Here is a 19,811-nt window from a genome sequence, read left to right as displayed (position 1 = left end):
CACATCGGCTGACTAAATGTGACAGCCGTGACATCCATTTCCTAGAGAATTCTTTGACTCATACACGACTTGGAAACTTTTTAACCCTCCAAAATTCTCTCAGATCATCATGTTTTATTGCGCGACCAGTACTCATTATGAAATGCCGTTTTAAATTCAGAAAGAGTTTTTCACCTAAGCATTATGTCAGCTGACCATCGCAAAGCGTCTCTTGACAAATGACTTCTTATAAAAGAAATTTTTTGACATTCTGAGCAAGCATTTGGTGAAACATCCTCAAAATCATTCAAGAACTATAACGGATGAATTTGTCAGGATCAAAACGTAAAAATTGACGACATTCGCTTAAAGCTGCGTCAACTGCAGCAACATGATGTACGGTAGTATTACCAAGAGCTACCAGAGTTTCCTTTTTTTGTACTAGTAATACTAGTATTTAGTATTTGTACTTGTAGTCCTGCTGTCTCCACTCTGCCAGAAAATTTCACACAGATTTTAGTTTCTTAGTATCCTTCTGAGAAACATTTACTTTATTACTTACTTTCCGAAACCGATTAGAGCCAAGTTCTAGTTCATTGCCTGCTCTTTCTGATAAATCTGTATTTCTGATGTCTTTAAGAACTTCAGCAATTTCGGTTTTAGGAACACTATGCAATTTAGTTACCCGTTGCCCTATTGTGACTTGCACATAATGTTGTTTATTATGAGTTTTATAATTTTAAGCTGTTCATTTTTTAGTTCATTTCATCCTTTAGTGTCTTATTAATAGATTTCAGTTCTTTGTGATGTAATTCAAGTTTAGAAAACAGTAATTGATTCCCTTTTTCTTTTGCTTGCCACTTGACATTTCAACCCGTTTTAAAGGAGTTTCTAGCGTTCCATGACTTGGCTGAATTTCAGAAATACTGAATTCAGTTTCATCATCTGATGACGCTGTTAATTCCATTTTCTCTTTTTTGACTTCAACTTCATCATCATCAGAAATTGGTTATAATTTCGCAGAAATTTATCTCCGATTCTACTTTTGACAAATCACCGTCAGATTTTAGGTTTATTACTTTAACGGAACCATTCTCGTCAATTTCAATTTCTAATTCTGAGGATTCATCGTCAGAGAGTGGTTCCATCGTAGCTTTCACATCATCCTTATCATTAGATATAATTTCTAATAGCCGGTCGTCTTCTTACCTCTTTCCGTCACGTTCAAGGTTACTGTGGCTAACATTCAAAATTTTCTTTCTACATTCACGAGGAAATCTTAACACTGTTCTCGCGCTAGTTTTGGCATATTTCATTTCGCTATCCTGTTGGTAACAACAGAGTTTCCCAGTTTGTATCGATCACTTTCATAGATCTGTTTCCCGGCCAATTAAAACCATATTTGCGGCTGTGGGTAAATAATCAAAATGGTCGATACTTATCATGACGTTATAAAAATACACCTAAATTGTCTATGCGCTCTTTACAAGCGCCTGAAAATTATTTTTTGCGGTCAGCCAGAAAGCGATGGAGAACATACTGGACATAATTTCCACTCCGCAAGTCCACATTACTGTTTGCGCTCACTGAAAGAAAGGATTCCTTTTTGCTATTTACTCTGTGGGATCAGGAACTACGACTATAAATGAAAGTTTTGAGTTTTAACTGATTCACACATACTGAAAAAATTGACACGCACAAAAGTATGATAATATCCCTAATAATAATAACTCCACTATTACCAATCCGAAAGACGGGACCCCACGTAGCAAGTCACGGAGAAGGAGGAGGGGTAGGAGTAACAACCTCGTTAAAAAACATCAGACCATCTGCCTCCGAATGGCAGTACCCTGCGAGGGACCCTGCCTAGGTTTACAGGTGAAACCTGGCCAACGCTCTCGAAGGCAGGAGAGGAAGTCTGATTTAATTCCTGACGTTGAAGAGAACGGAAGAACTTAGTGGAGTGAACCACAAACAAAAAAATCAAATTTTGGACTGACAATCCGATCTTATCTTGGAATCCAGTTCTTTATGTTGTATGTAATGCAATCTCTGTTGCAGTATGGAAAGTCCGCAGAATGAATACACTACCCAGGTGGTAACTCGAGGGAGAAACATACCATTGCGTCACGAAATGCATTGGGACCAAGGGTTCTGGGGAGTCCCAACAACTGCAGTCAAAAGGTTGGATACGAGAAACCTTGGAATCCTTCTGAAATGAAATTCAGCAAAAAATTATTTCTAGGCGCTTTAAACGTAAATTAAATTGTAATGAAATCCAGACCGTTATCAGCTTACAGGCGTTGATAAATATCAACGGGGACAGTTGAAAATTTATTCCCCGACCGGGACTCGAAACCCGGATCTCCTGCTTACATGGCAGACACTCTATCTGATTGAGCCATTTTTTTTTGTATTTGTCAAAAAAAATTGCATCTTAAATATCGAAGGACAGACCCCCACATTGTCACAGGGCGTTGAAATACAGCAACGGCCGCAGATGAAAATTTGCGCCCGGCTGAAGTTCGAACCTGGACCTCCTCTTATTAGGCTGACAGGCTGACAATTGCACTATTTTTTTTCTTTTTTTTTTACTGCACCATATTTTTTCATTTTTATTTTTTGCATTTTATTTTATAAGGGGTCGAAGATCAGACGCCTGGCCACAATACCTCCCCCATTCCTGTCACTGAGCAGCTCCACTATTCCCATGTGAGCTCATATGTGGCTTAAACCGTAGAACAAAACTGAAGTAGTAACTAAAGTAAAATAAATAACAGATTGCCACTTCCAATGACGTGCGAGTGCGTGCCAGGCAGGTGCCGACATGGAGGGCAGGGGTCAAAAATTCAGAGGCCTGGCCACGATGCTGTCCCCATACCTGCCACCAACTCAAATTTTTTGTGATATATCTTTTTCTTTTCTTTTTTTTTTTGCTTTGGGAACAGTGAGGATTTGGAACAAAAAATTTATTGAACTCAACATCTTGCCTTGCAAAAGATCCAAATAACTGTCTCTCATTTGCAGATAATTTTGCTATACTTTCTGAAAATGTGGCATCTGCTGCAACACATATAAATCTCCTGGAAGAGATAAAGAGGACAACTGCCTTGTGGATTTCTGTAGAAAAAAAAATTGTAAAAAACGTGGGGGTGCTCCAAGATTCCTGCGAACAGATATTGGCCAAATAGAGAAAGCAAAAATAATTCACATATCTTCAGGGGGATAATCCAAGAAAATGCTTTGGAAAAATCAGAAATAGACGAACGGTTGCATAATGTGGGGAGAGCATTTGGTCTCACCAAAGACCTCTACAGTAAAAAGTGCCTATCCAAAAATGCAAAACTAAGACATTACAACATAGTAGTGAAGTCAGAATGCCTATATGCAGCGAATGCATGGCATTTAACTATAATTTAGATAAATTAGAAGTATTGGAAATGCGAATTACAAGGAAAATATTAGGACCACAAAACATAGAAACACAACAGAGGGTTGGATATTACGAAGTAATGATGAAAGATATCAAAATACAAAAATATATCAAACATAATGAGAAAAAGAAGTCATATTTTTTGGACATTTATTTCGAATGCAAGACAGTAGATTAACTAATAAGATTTTCAAATATTTGTGGTGTAAGAAGTCAACAACATGCTGGGTCAATGAAGTGAAAAAGGTTTTAGAAAGAAACAAAATATAAACAGACGTTATAACTAACAGAGAAGCCTTTCGGGAAAGAGGTATTGAAAATGGAAGGATTCTAAGACTGGGTAGATAAAGAGTCGTTCAAAATGGTCTGATGACAGAAGGAAGAAACATAGTGGACAGATGAAAGCATACTGGAAGAAAAGGAAAGAATGAAGAACTGAAATTGGGAAGTGGTCCTCCGATGACCTATTCGAAGTAACTGGCTTAAAGTTCCGAAACAGAACTACCGTCCTGTAAAAGGAATAAGGGCAGACACTAGGATATGAACAGGATATCAGCCTCAAGTGATTGGTGATAAGAAATGAACACCAAAACCAAGTTAATTGGACGACGACCCAAAGTCTACTTCTCCAGCAGTACAGAGATGTTGTCCGCAGCTTGTGGTCTACCGCCACGGTAGCTCACCGTGTTCAGTCAGAGGGTTAACTGTCCTCTGTAATAAAAAAAACTGAGTTAATCGATCAACAACGAACTTCAATGGATGTCTTACGACGTCCGCCCCGAGAAGATGCAACGAACAAAAGGGAACAAAACGAGATCTTTTTTTTTTTAAAAAAAAAAAAAAAAAAACGTGCTTAGCGTTGCTGCCTTTATATCACGGGGCCCAGGTTCGATTCCCGACCGGGGTGGGGATTTTCTCTGCCCGGTGACGGGGTGTTTTTGTTGACCTCATTATTTCATCATCATAATCATCATCATTCGTGACAGTGAATAGATTGGACCGTGTACCAATTGGAAGTGTGATAAAATTGGGACTTTGTACGGGCGCTGATGACCGCTCGGCTGGGCGCCCCACAAACCAAACGTCAGTACAGAGTTGCTAATCGAAGTCTTCCTCAGACTTCCTGCTATCGATTGTTTTAGCCTCTCTCTTGCGCAGTGCGTACTGTTGCTAGTCACGTTTGCCGTGCTTCCTTTATTGATAACATTGACCAATAATCGAAAAACAGGTATTGTAGAAGAGTCAATTATCTGATTTACCCAGTGATAATCAGTGATAGACGAGTTTGTTTGTTTGTCGCTGAGTACTGTAATGAGGTACTTCAGAGCCTATGTATATATAAAAACACACACACAAGCTCCAAAGGCTGCATGACACTATTGACCTTACAATATGCTGCAGCTAACTCTGTTGGCAGGACTGTTCGCTGCTGCTGCGGCACAGACGGCAGTAAACCAGTTCCCGGAAGGTTTCCTGCTAGGGACCGCCACTGCGTCTTACCAGATCGAAGGGGCTTGGAATGAGGATGGTGAGTGTGAATTAACATCTACGTTACCATATTCTGTATCATTGGGTGTTCTAAATAAATTTCTCTAAATTCCTCTTCATTTGAGAAAACTTCACTATACGTGTGCTCGCTTGCTATTCTCAGTTTATCTACAACAAACCCTCATGCTGAATTGATCTTACTTAACAGTGTCTACGAACCCATGCGTCTCTTCCTTTTAATATTATCCGAAGTCCCGTCCAAATGTCGGGTTCAGTACGAATTTATAGCTGATGAAATTAATGTAGATTTGATGAAAACCGATAGCAGACTTCGTTCACTAGCAGTGCTCATACCTTCGAAACTTATCCTGCGGTATAGTAAAAGAGACATTTCGACATGAAAATGTTTACTTTCGAATTGCGTTGCCTAATGCTTAAATACTAATTTATTGGAACTACTTTCAAGAACATGTAATATTATCCAGCAACAAAAAATTTCACTGAAGCAGGTTCATTTAGTAAACAACTTCTTATTCAGAAAATTTAGACCCCTGACTGCACCATTTTGTGGTGTATTTGCGACTTTTCGCTCTAAATTATAAAGTATATATTTAGCAATGTTCAGATTAAAAAGTGACATAAATTTTGAAATCATGTAAAAGCTTTCGTGAGTGCAGTGTGGCACTTTATGTGGGAAGAAAAAGGAGGAAAATGGCTGCACTACGTGAATGTGAAAATTTACAGCAATGTTGGTGCTTAAACTGACAGATAATTGGCAATAAAAAGAGTTTACAGTGAGTATGAGTACCTTTTCAGAAGGGTTTACACATTTACTTCTGACAAGCTCACTTCATTTTAATAGACCGTCTTCTGTCTCTGAGACAAACATATGACAAATGAATCCTAGGGCCTCACATCCAGCAAGGCAAGTATAACGTAATGATAAAAAAACATGTTGTTTATTTTCAGTGCCTCACTTTGCGATGATAAACATGAGGCACGTAAGAGACTGGGGAATGTACTAGGGTAGCCGAGACACTATAATAATAATAATAATAATAATAATAATAATAATAATTTTGTATGCGTGGATGGGCTGCTAAAAGTCTTTGAATTGGGCGCCGGCCGTGCGGTTCTAAGCGCTACAGTTTGGAACCGCGTGACCGCTACGGTCGCAGGTTCGAATCCTGCCTCGGGCATGGATGTGTGTGATGTCCTTAGGTTAGTTAGGTTTAAGTAGTTCTAAGTTCTAGGGGAGTGATGGCCTCAGTAGTTAAGTCCCATAGTGCTCAGAGCCATTTGAACCAACTGGGCGCCATTGTTGCGTCCTGCGTGTCCCTAACCTACGCCCGTAATCAAACCGGAGAAAGGACGGCTACAGTTCAACATGGAATCCGAACGATGTGTTGGTTCTGGCTGTTCCTCGCATCGCTGAGCTACTTTCAGTTCGTTTCCATGCGCGATCTTTACTGCTGGAGTACTCAGGCCGAGACTGCAACTTGGTAACGAGGTGCAGTCAGTGGGCTCTCTAACACAAGAGATCCTGCGATGAGAAGAACTGGGAAGCCATGTACGTGAAGGTCGTGATGATACGAAATCCACTGCTAACAACGGACCTGGGCTGAGAGCGGTCGTTTCAGGCGCAAAGACGGAGAGTGGAGTGCTCTGACGTGCACTTGTTCCTCACTCACCCCAAGAACACTGTATGTGCTCCGACCTGAGTCTGTAGAACAATACAGTAACACAGTTTCGGCTCACTGTCGTAGCAGGGCGAAAAATAAACGACGTAGCCACATTCAAAGTAATGATAACTCCGGTTGTTTAAAACAAGCCATAATAGCAGTGAAAGGCTGTCTCCCACGCGTCAGATTTTTGTGACTCCTGGCACTTTCCATTTTAAGCACACAAGAGACCCTCTGCCTTAACTTCTGCTTTTGATTGGCATAATTTCGCATTGTTTTCCATCAAGCGTAAGATCCGCTATTTATATCTCAGGCTTTTGCTTCCCACTTTTTGTATCTGCCATTTCTCGGTCCCTCTCACGCAGCTGACTTGTTTAGAAAGCTTCATAAATTCCAATGGCCTCAGGCAGCTATCTTACATGTTCTTTCTTGCTGTGTCGAGTAGTCCAGTGTCTTCTCTCTCATGCCATAAAAAAATCCGCTTCTCTTCTTGCAATGAGACATCGCTGTGTATGCAGGCAAGGGCGAGAACATCTGGGACCACATGCTACACGAACACCCAGAGTACGGCACCAATGGCGACAACGGCGACGTGGCCTGCGATTCGTACCACAAGTACCAGGAGGACGTGCAGATGCTGAAGGCGCTCAACGTGAGTAGTCGCTGGCGTTGCGCAGGTGTGGTGCTCGGTGAATGTACCGTGTTGTGGTGCAACTCACTCGTAGCAGATATTCTTCAGTCTCACATTAATGAAGTACACCGCCGCTTAGAAAAAATGCAGCATCAGGGCGAGGCATGCAACAAACGTAAAATTCACATGAAGTGTGCTACAGGGTGTCAACAATAAAACGCCCGGAAAACTTTTCACGCGCCTTAAGATAAGCAAAGTAGTTTACACTATTTAACGCCAGATGCATTTCTATTAAGATGGGTTATCTGTCTTAAGGTGCATCCCGGCCAGTTTCACTTTGTCCAACCTGTACATTTTTGGACATACAAATGATTAGAATTTAAAAGCAACCGCACAAAACAGGTAAAAGTAACACCATCTACATTCTGTATATAAAGAAGAAAAACCCATTAAGTCACTCATTTGAAACTTATTTGCTTGTGAATAAATGCCGGCCGGAGTGGCCGAGCGGTTCTAAGCGCTACAGTCTGGAACCGCGCGACCGCTACGGTCGCAGGTTCGAATCCTGCCTCGGGCGTGGTTGTGTGTGATATCCTTAGGTTAGTTAGGTTTAAGTAGTTATAAGTTCTAGGGGACTGATGACCTCAGAAGTTAAGTCCCATAGTGCTCAGAGCCATTTGAACCATTTGTGAATAAATGATGTTGTGCCTCGTCCAAGGATAAGCGTCTACCAGTACGTGTCGGCATTCGGCTGTGGCACATGGTTTATAGTCTGCAGTATTTCTGCTGTTAGTGGATGGAATCCTACGAATGTCATGCGAATGTGGAATCTATGCGTTCAGGAGCAGTATCTCACCTCACTTTCACGAGTGAGGGCACTCATGCTCATAAATTAAGGATAATACTGATACATGGTGAAACAATACTCTGGTGGGCTATTTGCGGGTTTAAATCACCTCAGCGTATGACCATGCGGTGCATTTCGCCTGCAGTCGTTGCACGGTGGCGCTGGCAGCAGTCCATATACACAAAGGTGTGTTGGTGGATGTCAGAGTACGGTGCAGCGAGTAAGTGTGCAGACGTTTTCAGACGTGCTAATGGTGACTCTGTATTGAAAATGGCTCAAGGAACACATATTGATAACGTTATGAGGGGTAGAATACTATAGCAACTGGAGGCTGGTCAAAGAAAGCAGGTCGTAGCACGGGCCCTCCGTGTGCCACAAAGTGTGATCTCAAGATTATGGAAACGGTTCCAGCAAACAGAAAACGTGTCCAGGCGTTACAGTACGGGACGTCCACAGGTACAACACCACAAGAAGACCGATATCTCACCATCAGTGTCCGCAGTCAGCCACGGAGTACTGCAGGTACCTTACCGCAGCCGCTGGAACAGTTGTCTCCAGATACACAGTCTACAGAAGACTGAACAGACATCGTTTATTCGCCCGGAGACCTGCAAGGTGCATCCCACTGACCCCTGGTCACAGGAGAGCAAGTAAAGCCTGATGTCAAGAACACAGTACATGGTCATTGGAACAGTGGTCCCAGGTTATGTTCACGGACGAGTCCAGGTATAGTCTGAACAGTGATTCTCGCCGGGTTTTCATCTGGCGTGAACCAGGAACCAGATACCAAACCCACAATGTCCTTGAAAGGGACCTGTATGGAGGTCGTGGTTTGATGGTGTGGGGTGGTATTATAACTGGTGCACGTACACCCCTGCATGTCTTTGACAGAGGTACTGTAACAGGTCAGGTGTATCGGGACGCCGTTTTGCACCAGCATGTCCGCCTTTTCACGGTTGCAGTGGGTCCCACCTTCCTCACGATGGATGATAACGCACGGCCCCACCGAGCTGCCATCGTGGAGGAGTACCTTGAAACAGAAGATATCAGGCGAAGGGAGTGGTCTGCCTGTTCTCCAGACCTAAACCCGATCGAGCACGTCTGTGATGCTCTCGGTCGACATATCACTGCTCGTCTTCAAACCCCTACGACACTTCAGGAACTCCGACAGGTACTGGTGCAAGAATGGGAGGCTATAACCCAGAAGCTGCTCGACCACGTGATCCAGAGTATGCCAACCCGTCGCGCGACCTCTGTACCTGTACGTGGTGATCGTGTGCCATATTGATGTCGGGGTACATGCACAGGAAACAGTGGCGTTTTGTAGCACATGTGTTTCAGGACGGTTTTCTCATCACGAATACCGTGGACTTACAGATCTGTGTCATGTATGTTCCCTATGAGCGTACGCTATTAGCGCCAGTTCTGTGTAGTGCCACGTTGTGTGGCACCACATTCTGCAATTATTCTTAATTTGCGAGCATGAGTGTAGTTTGCTAGGGCGTGCTGGATCGTACAGCCACATTGATTCAGGAAACGGCATCGTTTCTGGCAAGATAGTATCCACAAGGGCAGTGCGACGACGTCAGGAATACTGTGGAGTGTCAGTACGGCGGTCATCGTTGTAGCTTCACTTGCCTGCACCAGAGAGAAGTGGGCCAACACTGGTGCGAGCAACAACAAGAGTGGGCACATGAGGAACAATGCGTCGTGTTTCCAGACGAATGTCAGCGCTGTGTGTAAACTTCACGATGGACGGATTCCTGTGTGGTGTCTCTGATGAGAATGAACGTTTCCAGACTGCATTTTTTATAGTCTTATCAACCCAGCACCTGATGTGACGGTATGAGGTATTGGTACGCTTCTGGTTCATAGAGGCGGTAGTAGCCTTTACCTTCTGACTTGTTAAGGGCCTTAGTTTTGGGCAATTTTCGAGGACTGTGTGACATATTTCACATAGATAATAAAAGATTGCATGTTTCTCAAACGATTGTGACACCTCCTGCTGCACCAACACCCCTCCAGACAGCTTCGCAAGCCTTGGTCAGATACGACAGTTAGCGGCTAGTTTAGCTTCGCTTCCAGTGCTGGAGTATTGCTGAGGCAAGACCTCATCTAGCCACAGTGTCGAACATAATTACCTCATTCTGTGGTCTGATGTTGCATTGCCATGGTCCCTACATGCTGCAGGTAGGGACTGGCGATAACAAATTTCGGAAAACCTACCACCAGCCCAGACTTAGCAGTACGTTGTCCTCGACTGCTACCAACACCAAGGTGTACTCCCCACCAGCGACAGACCACCCAGCCTTGTCTACATATCTACCCACTATACCTGCTAGCTGCTGGTGTAGGGGCTGGGCTGCTGCTAGACGTGGTGCTGTGGTGCCTGAACTAGTACCAGCCAGCCGAGGCCATCACCTGGGTGACACCAGCCGGCCTCCGTGAGTGTCCATGGGTCCTGGTTTTGGGTCCATTGCACCACACATGTGATTTCCCACAGAAGTGACTGGCTGTTCTATACCTATGCCTGTGACTTACCAGGTGCCTGACGTCATTCATGACTCAGCAAGGTGTCTTGTCACTGTTCTTCACTGAGGTATCGCACAGAAACGGCGTCCTTGCCTGCAGCATGTTGAGCATAATCCATTGTGAAACTTCCTTGGCAGATTAAAACTGTGTGCCCGACCGGGACTCGAACTCGGGACCTTTGCCTTTCGCGGGCAAGTGCTCTACCATCTGAGCTACCGAAGCACGACTCACGCCCGGTACTCACAGCTTTACTTCTGCCAGTATCTCGTCTCCTACCTTCCAAATCTTCCAGGAAGTTTCATATCAGCGCACACTCCGCTGCAGAGTGAAAATCTCATTCTGGAAACATCCCCCAGGCTGTGGCTAAGCCATGTCTCCGCAGTATCCTTTCTTTCAGGAGTGCTAGTTCTGCAAGGTTCGCAGGAGAGCTTCTGTAAAGTTTGGAAGGTAGGAGGCGAGATACTGGCAGAAGTAAAGCTGTGAGTACCGGGCGTGAGTCGTGCTTCGGTAGCTCAGATGGTAGAGCACTTGCCTGCAAAACGCAAAGGTCCCGAGTTCGAGTGTCGGTCGGGCACACAGTTTTAATCTGCCAGGAAGTTTCATATCAGCGCACACTCCGCTGCAGAGTGAAAATCTCATTCTGGAATAATCCATTGTGTTTTGCTTAGGTTACCATGGCCACCTGGGTCTCAAAGCATGAGTTCGAATTGTCACCAGCAGCTTTTGTGCGAGAGTCACAGTGCGTAAAAACTTTAATTGCTAATGGAGTGTTTCCAAGAAAATCGTAGTACGCACCTTATATCTTGAATGGCATCTACAGTCGATCATCCAGGCATATAACAGTGTCCACAACTCTGACACTATTACTCTGCTGACAGAAATAGCCAATTACAGCCATCGACGTGTGTGTAAGCATTCAGCATCTTCGTTTCAGTGGGATGAATGAGGGCAAACTGATTTTATTTGCTCCAGTGATTGACAATAGGGAAGCAATTATATTGAAGAGTTATGTTAAAAGAGTGAGTCATGAAAATTATCTAAGCATTGATTTGAATCGGTAGAAAATACTAGAGGAAGATATACTGGTTTGTGCCTAGATAGGTGCGGAAGTGCAATTTCCTGGAGCATAATGCCCCATTCACTCAATCTTCAGCAGTGTCCTGTTTCAAATGCAAAACCCATCGGCTGTTTGCTGAAGAATCCAGAGAGTGTGCATGGTTAGTATTCACATGTAGGGATTAAGCAACGTTAGTAGGCAAAATTGTGATGTGATATGAGTATTACGTTTTTCCTATATTTGTGCTTCTATTTTGTCCTGTTGTTGTATACACATGGTTTGAAATGAGTAAATGTAGGGAACAAGGGGTCACCACTACAGAGCGGTTCAGTCTGAGCAAGTGCCTCGGATAAGGGCAGATAATGTAGACTAGCATAAGAAGTTAGAGTGATTACAAGAGACCAGAGCCTTGTACAACTTATCAGTATCCCACCTAGAAACTAGTGCAGCTAGTAAAGCAGGAGAGGGTGTGTTGACACTTGTGAATAACCTTTCGACAACTCGGGAGCTGAGTTTATGATCAGAGGCTCACTTGTTAGATATGGCTAAATTATGTTATGCAGGAGATGCGAAAATGTATGTGATGTATCATGAAGAATTAAGGAATGCTCATACATTTGACAGCCTTGGAGAGGCTTATTGCAGCGTCATAAGAATAGTTGTAGATGTAGAAGGTAGATAGTGAGCAGGTGGTGTCCATCAGACTAGATAATCTGGAGACTGAAGACATGGACTTGTCACAGATTTCATGGTCGCCAATTTGGAGATTCTTGAGGAAGATATTACTGATAAGATGAATTCGGACGCTAATTATAAAAAAGTCACCAGTATAATTATGGAAGAAAATAAAAAATTCAAAAGGAATGGAAAAATTATCAGTTGAGTAATTTTGTTGGAGTTTAAAGACCTGTTTAATCGTTTTTTGGCTTCGCCAGTGCCAAAAGTAACACAACAAAGAATCCAAATTGGGAATTAGTCAATGCACATCGTAAGCCGTACTTCTACCTCATAACCCACAGCCGGTGATGGAGTTCAATAACCAATGTTTACGGAACAGTATTATCGAGGAAAGTTGTAATCTTTGGCGAGCACAGGGAAGAAAGGTATTGATGGAACCAAAGCTTAGCATTTAAGATGTGACTGCAGATATCTTATTAGTCATCTGATTAAAGACACATATCCAGTACCAAATATAAAAGAAACTTATGACAATTTGGGGCAGTGCACATACTTTTCCACCATAAATCTGGGGAGTTGGAAGCAGCTCTGGAGGACTGACCAAAAACGAAAGTAGCATGTGAAAGTTGCTAAATTGGACGGGTTACTCCTGTAACTTAAATATCAGATCTGAAGATGGTTCTGAATGAACCGAAACCGGTCATATGAATAATAAAAAATTTGCAAACAAGACGGATTTAAAGTAACAGTATTTGGAAGACATAATTGTCTTTGCAAAGGATAGCCTGTGCTATGACTAAAAGAAATGTTCCAGATGTTGCATGCAGCACACTTACCACTAAAGAAGTCTCACTTCAGATTACAAAAAATACAGTATATGGGCCATATGATTAGTTGTGATGGAGTTTGGACGGATTCTACATTATTGAATGTTAAATAAGGTTTCCATACACTTCACACAGGGAAAAATTTACACTCATGTTTACATTTAGCGAGTTACTTAACAAAGCTTATCCCAAAACTTGCAGAAATTGCTCACGTACTTATTGAAAGAAATGCACAATAAAATTTCAATGAAATCAGAGTATGAAGACATGTTCAAAGGACTGAAAGAATTGTTGACCACTAGACAGGTGTTAATCATTCCAAACTTAGAAAAAAAGTCCATATTGATTAGTGATGCAAATAATTGTGTGCTTGGCTGTGTATTAACTCAAGAAGTAATTGGAGTGGGGCAATCGATATCCTATGCCTCACATTAGCTAAGTAAAGTGGAAATATTCTACTATGAAGAAAGCAACTGTTAAAACCCCATTTATGGTGTAACATATTTCCACTGATATCTGAATGGTAGAAAATTTATTCTAATAATGGATCATGTCACTATTAATGGCTGCTGTGGTTGATTGATCTATGAAGCAGAAATCGCAATTGGCACTGAAGCTTAGCGAATTCGAGATAGTCCATCGACCTGAGAACAGTCACATGAATGCAGATGGACTCTGCTGGATGGTTTATTTTTTACAGAGAGTGGGACATACCATTGTGGAGTGTCAGGCAGAGGAAACAGCTGATGAAGACTGTAAACTCTCTACAATGCAGTGACAGTTCCACAATGTACTATGCGACAAGATACATGTTATGGCTCCGAAAAAGATGCATGGGGAGGTGTCAAGCCAGGTACATGATCATGTGTTATCAAGGCATGACGGTCAGAGAACCATGGAATGGCATGTGGCCAAACAGTACTGATATTGAATGTGTTAAAAGGATGTGGCTCAGTATCTGAAGAGCTGTGTACTGTGTACACATTGAGCTGACTATTCCACTTCAGAGATTAATGGAGGCTGAAATGATTGGTACGGATATCTTGAGTCTGAAACTTCCTGGCAGATTAAAACTGTGTGCCGGACCGAGACTCGAACTCGGGACCTTTGCCTTTCGCGGGCAAGTGCTCTGCCAACTGAGCTACCCAAGCACGACTCACGCCCCGTCCTCACAGCTTCACTTCTGCCAGTAGCTCGTCTCCTACCTTCCAAACTTAACAGAAGCTCTTCTGCGACCTTGCAGCTGTGAGGACGGGGCGTGAGTCGTGCTTGGGTAGCTCAGTGGTAGAGCACTTCCCCGCGAAAGGCAAAGGTCCCGAGTTCGATTCTCGCTCTGGCACACAGTTTTAATCTGCCAGGAAGTTTCATATCAGCGCACACTCCGCTGCAGAGTGAAAATCTCATTCTGGAATCTTGAATCTGTTTGCTTACATACTGGCACGGACTTGCAATAGTCTGACTATAGTAGAACATTTTTTATGTAATGTGCAAATGGCAGCTATTCCAACTCAGTAGTCTTAAACAGTAACTCACACCATTGTGAATAGTTCCTTGTTGGGGATCGGTGTTCAGAAACGTTAATAATGGACCAGGCCACCAATTTTATATCAGAATTGATGAAACAGTTTCTCAGTTACTGTACATTCATAAGTTAAGGAGAACGACCACTTTGATGAATAGTGATGTGAGCAAGGTACAAGTCTGGTTAGACATATTAGACACTTGTTTGGACATGGCAAGTCTGTTGTATACCTTTGTCAATAGTGTTGAGGATGCTTGCATAAAGCAGCTAACCTACAGCAAGTGATACACCATGGACAGTTTACATCTACCCTGCTAACACTGACTCAATTTCTGGATGGTCTGCAACAGGCATGGGAGGAGCTGCCAACTACACTGTAATTGGTTATACCTCTCGAAGAAAAAATTCTGACGAAACATAGCCATCTCACAACATGGACGTCAATACTGACTGCAAAAACCTCCAAGTCTTAATATATGTAACACTAGCAGAAACCAATGGCAGATGTTTCATGGAAGCCTATAAAATGGAGAAATTTTAGAAAATTTGTAAAAGCCAGAGTGAAGAAATTTTGGGATTACACAAGATGAGAAGAAAGATACATTAATGTCAAGAGACGAATTGGAGTGATGTCAGAGAGATCAAAATAACTGTGCGCCCATCAACAGTAGTCCATACTGTCACTTCTAGGAGGGACTGGTGCGGAGTGATCCTCATCATACATGCCTGCTACACAACCTTATTTTCAGAAGGTTGGACTTCACTTGGTGTACTCTATATGTGGTACAGCTATGTTATGAACAGCAACAGTTATGAACAAGAGCAGGCAAAAGACACAGAATGTGTAGAGCTGTGAGGCAACGAGTTACTACCAAATGGTATGCAGCGTGGTATCGCAGTACCAACTTCTCGGCTTCTGGCAACAATAACAGTGATTATAGCTTCAAACTTAACATTTGCAATACTGCCTGACAGTCCTTTTAGAAGTACTACTCTTAGGATCTTGACCTTCTTGTCTGCTACCTTGAGTCAAACCTTACTCAGCTCTTGGCATGAGCTCATAGCATAGAAAGAATATTCCAACATATTCAGCAGTACCACAGTAGATACCAACATCAAGTCGTAGTGATAGGATCCTTGTGTTTAGGCGCCGTCGTAATCCTTGTCCTTGCTTACACAATCTTTGTCTGTCTACAGTGCTTCCAAACTCCCAGTTCATTGTAAAGCAACGGAGTGGCTCACCCCTAGTGTTTAAGTAGTACAATATTAGCTCTAATGGACTAAGAAGAAAGACATTTGGTAGTAAAGTGTGAATAAGTGTACAGAAAAATGTAACAGTACACTGTAGTTTCTAACACACCACAGATTTAGCAGCAAACTGGGATCTGATGGACCAAATCTTCTAAAGGGGGAAGGAGTGTTATGCCAACACCCCTGTGGCAGAGTTCACAACTCGTAATCAGATGGACCAGCTAGTTTTGCAAGTAATTTTTCTGCCAGGGCTGGAAAATTGCTGAGGTGGCATGGTACAAGATTTCAGTCTGCCACAGAGGCAAATTCCATTATATCAGGCCACACCTGATGTCACATTGCCTCAGTCCCTATGTAGCAGAAGTGGTATGAAGTCACATCAAAACTGAGCAAAGGTACCATAAACATTTGCAGCCCAGACAAAGCAGTATGTTGCCTTCGACTGCTACTAACCCTGAGACGTACTCTGTTGAAGCAGAAGAGTCACAAAGTCTCACCTACATTTAGGTAATAGCTCCACTACTTGTTGGTCTACACACCACTGCGAAATCTGATGCTGCCGGTGCTTCAGTTAGTGCCATACATATGGGGCTGCCTCTTGGGTGACTCCAAGGGGTCTCTGGGCGTCTGTAGGCCGTCTTTGGTTCTGGCCCAGAGCGCCAAGTGCCTAACTGTCTAGGGAAATAGCTGGCTGTTTTCTACCTGTGCACGTGGCTTACCTGTCACCGAATGTCATTCATGACTCAACAGGGATTGTTGCCACTTCTCTTCGCTGTGGCAGAGAATGCAACCTCCTTGGAATCCTTGCATACCACAAGCCGAACGCGCTAGCTTGCCATCTGAAAATCAATGTGTGATTTCGAGCGACCACCAGAAAAAGAGCCTGTGACAACTCTGACACTATTAACTCCATACAAAGATTATTCAGCTGTTTCATGTGCCAGCACATTCCTGAGATCTTTCACCTACGCAAACCATCTGATCATGGGGTGTTGAGAGACTAGCAGACCAGCAAACACGAATCTGTGAAATGTAGCTAGCGTAAGGCTGAGACAGAATGAAATGACATGTCCTAGATTATGTCAACTGGATGCCCTAACCAGGTTAGAATCAATGTTGCTGCCTGAATTGTCAGCTTAGTGGACAAATTTTCGCATCTGTATTCATCCAAATCATCTACAAATTTAATCATGTATCATTCCTGCTCTGCTGTGTGTTCACAATACGTAAAATTTCGTGTTTTGCTCTCCTTCCTGGTGTTGCAAATTTAAGGATCAGTAGTGTACTTACTACTTCTCTTAATTTTACTGCGGAATTTTGAAAAATGATTCTCTCTAATTTTGTGTAATAAAATAGCTCCTTTCGGTGATATTTCGGTAAATTCAGCACTCGAATTAGAACTACACCCATTCATTACAAACCTCTATATCATACTCTAACACACAATGATGTGTATTTATTACTCTCAACACAGTATTTACCGTTACTTTTCACATATTGTGGTTTATTGTACATTGCAGAACAACTCTTGAAGGACACATACGATGAAGTTAACAGACCGTTACCGTACTCTTTCAATTTAGTATTTAGGAATAGTGATGCTGGTTTCACGATTTAGCTTACATTATTCTACTTATTTTCTAACAGGCGGGCGTGTACCGCTTCTCCGTCTCTTGGGCACGCATCCTGCCCACTGGAGACCTTGACGTCATCAACCAGCCAGGCATCGACTACTACAACAACCTCATCAACGAGCTGCTCGCGAACGGAATACAGCCCATGGTAAGAGGGACACACATAGGTATAGGACTGAGCAAACAAAACGTTGCTGGTGTGTAATCAAGAACTCATAAACGGGGCAAAGTGTTTCTTTCTTCATGTATATGCGCACGTGAACTTGCACTGAAAATGAAAGAAGTCTACTCAAGTTTCATGCTCAACTAGACTCAAAATTTCTTACATGGTGGGTCTTGGGAAGTCTTGCAAACCGAGTAATAAATACGTTAACTTATATTACAAGTCTTATTTGCTAGTTGTTTGTGGGATGTCAGTATATCCATAAGTGATGATATCGTTCCAAAAAATCTTGTCCTAAGAGTAATACACGACCTTCATCCTGCAGTAAGCCTTGGCTATTTTAACAATAGTTTGACAGTACAACCCTTCCAACGTCATCTGTTGTTAATAAACTAGCCCAGTTCAAAGGAAGTAAGAATATGAATAATTACAACGGTACACCTAAAAAGAAGTTCGTTAGTGTTCATTGCACATGACTGTAGTTCAAAATGGCATTAATAATGCTGTGAATCCTCCTGGACGAATTTTGCATGTAGCACAATGATTAGACACTGTGTTTAAAAATCTTGAAACAATGTTGTTCATGTGTAGGAGAGCTCTAGCCACTAGAGGGTTTTAGTTACGTTATGTAAAGTAAGTGCTTTCGAAACCACGTTTTAAACTACCGGGTTTTCAGCTACCAGATCTTAAACAACAAAACAGTCCCAGGGGCTGATGACGATTCCGACCATAAATGTTGGAGATTATATTTGAAAAAGTAGTAAATCAAGACTTGGGTGAATTGGAAGATACAGTTTGTTTCTAGTTTCAAAGGGAGCATTGTGCAACGATCAGCTGAAACAGAGGAAAGAAATATAAAACGAATTGGTCGCTATGAGCAGTGATTTCTGACGGCAGGTGAGGATAAAAAAGTCAAAAATAACCCTGTGGAAATCTCCGCATAACGCACGAGGTATTGAATTTAATTGGGGAAAGGGGAGACATAAAAATGCAGCCGCTGAAGTTGACAGAGGAGAGCCTGTGAAGAATATGATCGACAATTAAGTGACAAAATCGGAATGGGCGGAGGGAAATTCAGGGTTGCAGAAGCATGCGTGATTATGGGAAAAATAAGTGCCACCTGAAGGAAAATTATAGAGGCCCTTGAAATAAAGAAAATGCTGCATGAGTGCCAAGAGCTCGGCTGGCAGTCCAGTACTAAGAAAAGAAGGGAAAAGACAAAGATGGAAGAAATATACACAAGAGCTACACAAGGGAAGAGAACTGGAAGATAGTATTATGGAAAGCGAAGAGGCAGTAAATGACTATGCTGCAGGTGATACGATATTGAGAGAAAAAATTGACGGAACACATAAGTCGAAACAAGGCACCTTTAGCTTACAAGACTCCCTCAGAATTACTGAGGCGCTTGAGGAAACACATGTCAGGACCGTTTCACTTAGTGTGTAAAACACATGAGGCAGATGAGGTCCCCTCAGGCTTATAGAAGAATGTAATAATAGCAGTTCCGAAGGAAAGATGTGGCGACAGGTTTGAGTATTACAGAATAATCAGTTTAATAAGACATAGCTGCAAAATTTGACAAGAATTATTTGCTGAAGCATTGTTGAAGCTGACCTTGGGGAAGGTCGGTTTGGGGTCGGGCGAAATGTACGAACCTCCAGGGTAATGCGTCATCTTAGACGGTAGAGTGAAGGAAGGCAAACCTTCTATTATAGTATTTGTAAATTTGGAGAAAACTGGACAATCCTGATTGGAATACACACTTTTAAATAATGAAGAACACAGGGATAAAATACGGAGGATGAAAGTTCTTGTATAACAGTTACATGAGCCGAAGAAAGACAGGCAGTAGTTGAGAATGGAGTGAGAAAAGGTTGTATCCTACCCACGATGTTATTCAGTGTGTACATTGAACAAACGGTAAAGGAAGGGAATTAAACTACAGGGAGAGGAAATTAATGTTTTGAGGTGTGCCGATAGCCACTTAATTGTTTCAGAGACGGAAAATGCCTTGCAAGAGCAGTCGAACAGAATGGAAAGTGTCTTGAAAAGATATTATAAGGAGACAATCGATAAAATTGAAA

At 42.5% G+C, this 19,811-nt stretch overlaps 1 protein-coding gene across 1 annotated transcript in view; it reads left to right on the top strand.

Moving 5' to 3' along the window:
* The window catches only part of LOC126413215 (lactase/phlorizin hydrolase-like), a 159,076-nt gene that overhangs the window by 110,322 nt on the left and 28,943 nt on the right, over nucleotides 1–19,811 (top strand). Inside the window, exons 11-14 of the mRNA XM_050083112.1 lie at nucleotides 2,041–2,077; nucleotides 4,814–4,940; nucleotides 7,101–7,234; nucleotides 17,575–17,709. Of these exons, the coding sequence (XP_049939069.1) occupies nucleotides 2,041–2,077; nucleotides 4,814–4,940; nucleotides 7,101–7,234; nucleotides 17,575–17,709 (433 nt within the window). The remainder of the gene's footprint in view (nucleotides 1–2,040; nucleotides 2,078–4,813; nucleotides 4,941–7,100; nucleotides 7,235–17,574; nucleotides 17,710–19,811) is intronic.

The sequence above is a fragment of the Schistocerca serialis genome, chromosome 7 (assembly GCF_023864345.2).
Source record: "Schistocerca serialis cubense isolate TAMUIC-IGC-003099 chromosome 7, iqSchSeri2.2, whole genome shotgun sequence".
NCBI lineage: Eukaryota > Metazoa > Arthropoda > Insecta > Orthoptera > Acrididae > Schistocerca > Schistocerca serialis.
This window is presented reverse-complemented; position numbering and strand designations above follow the sequence as displayed.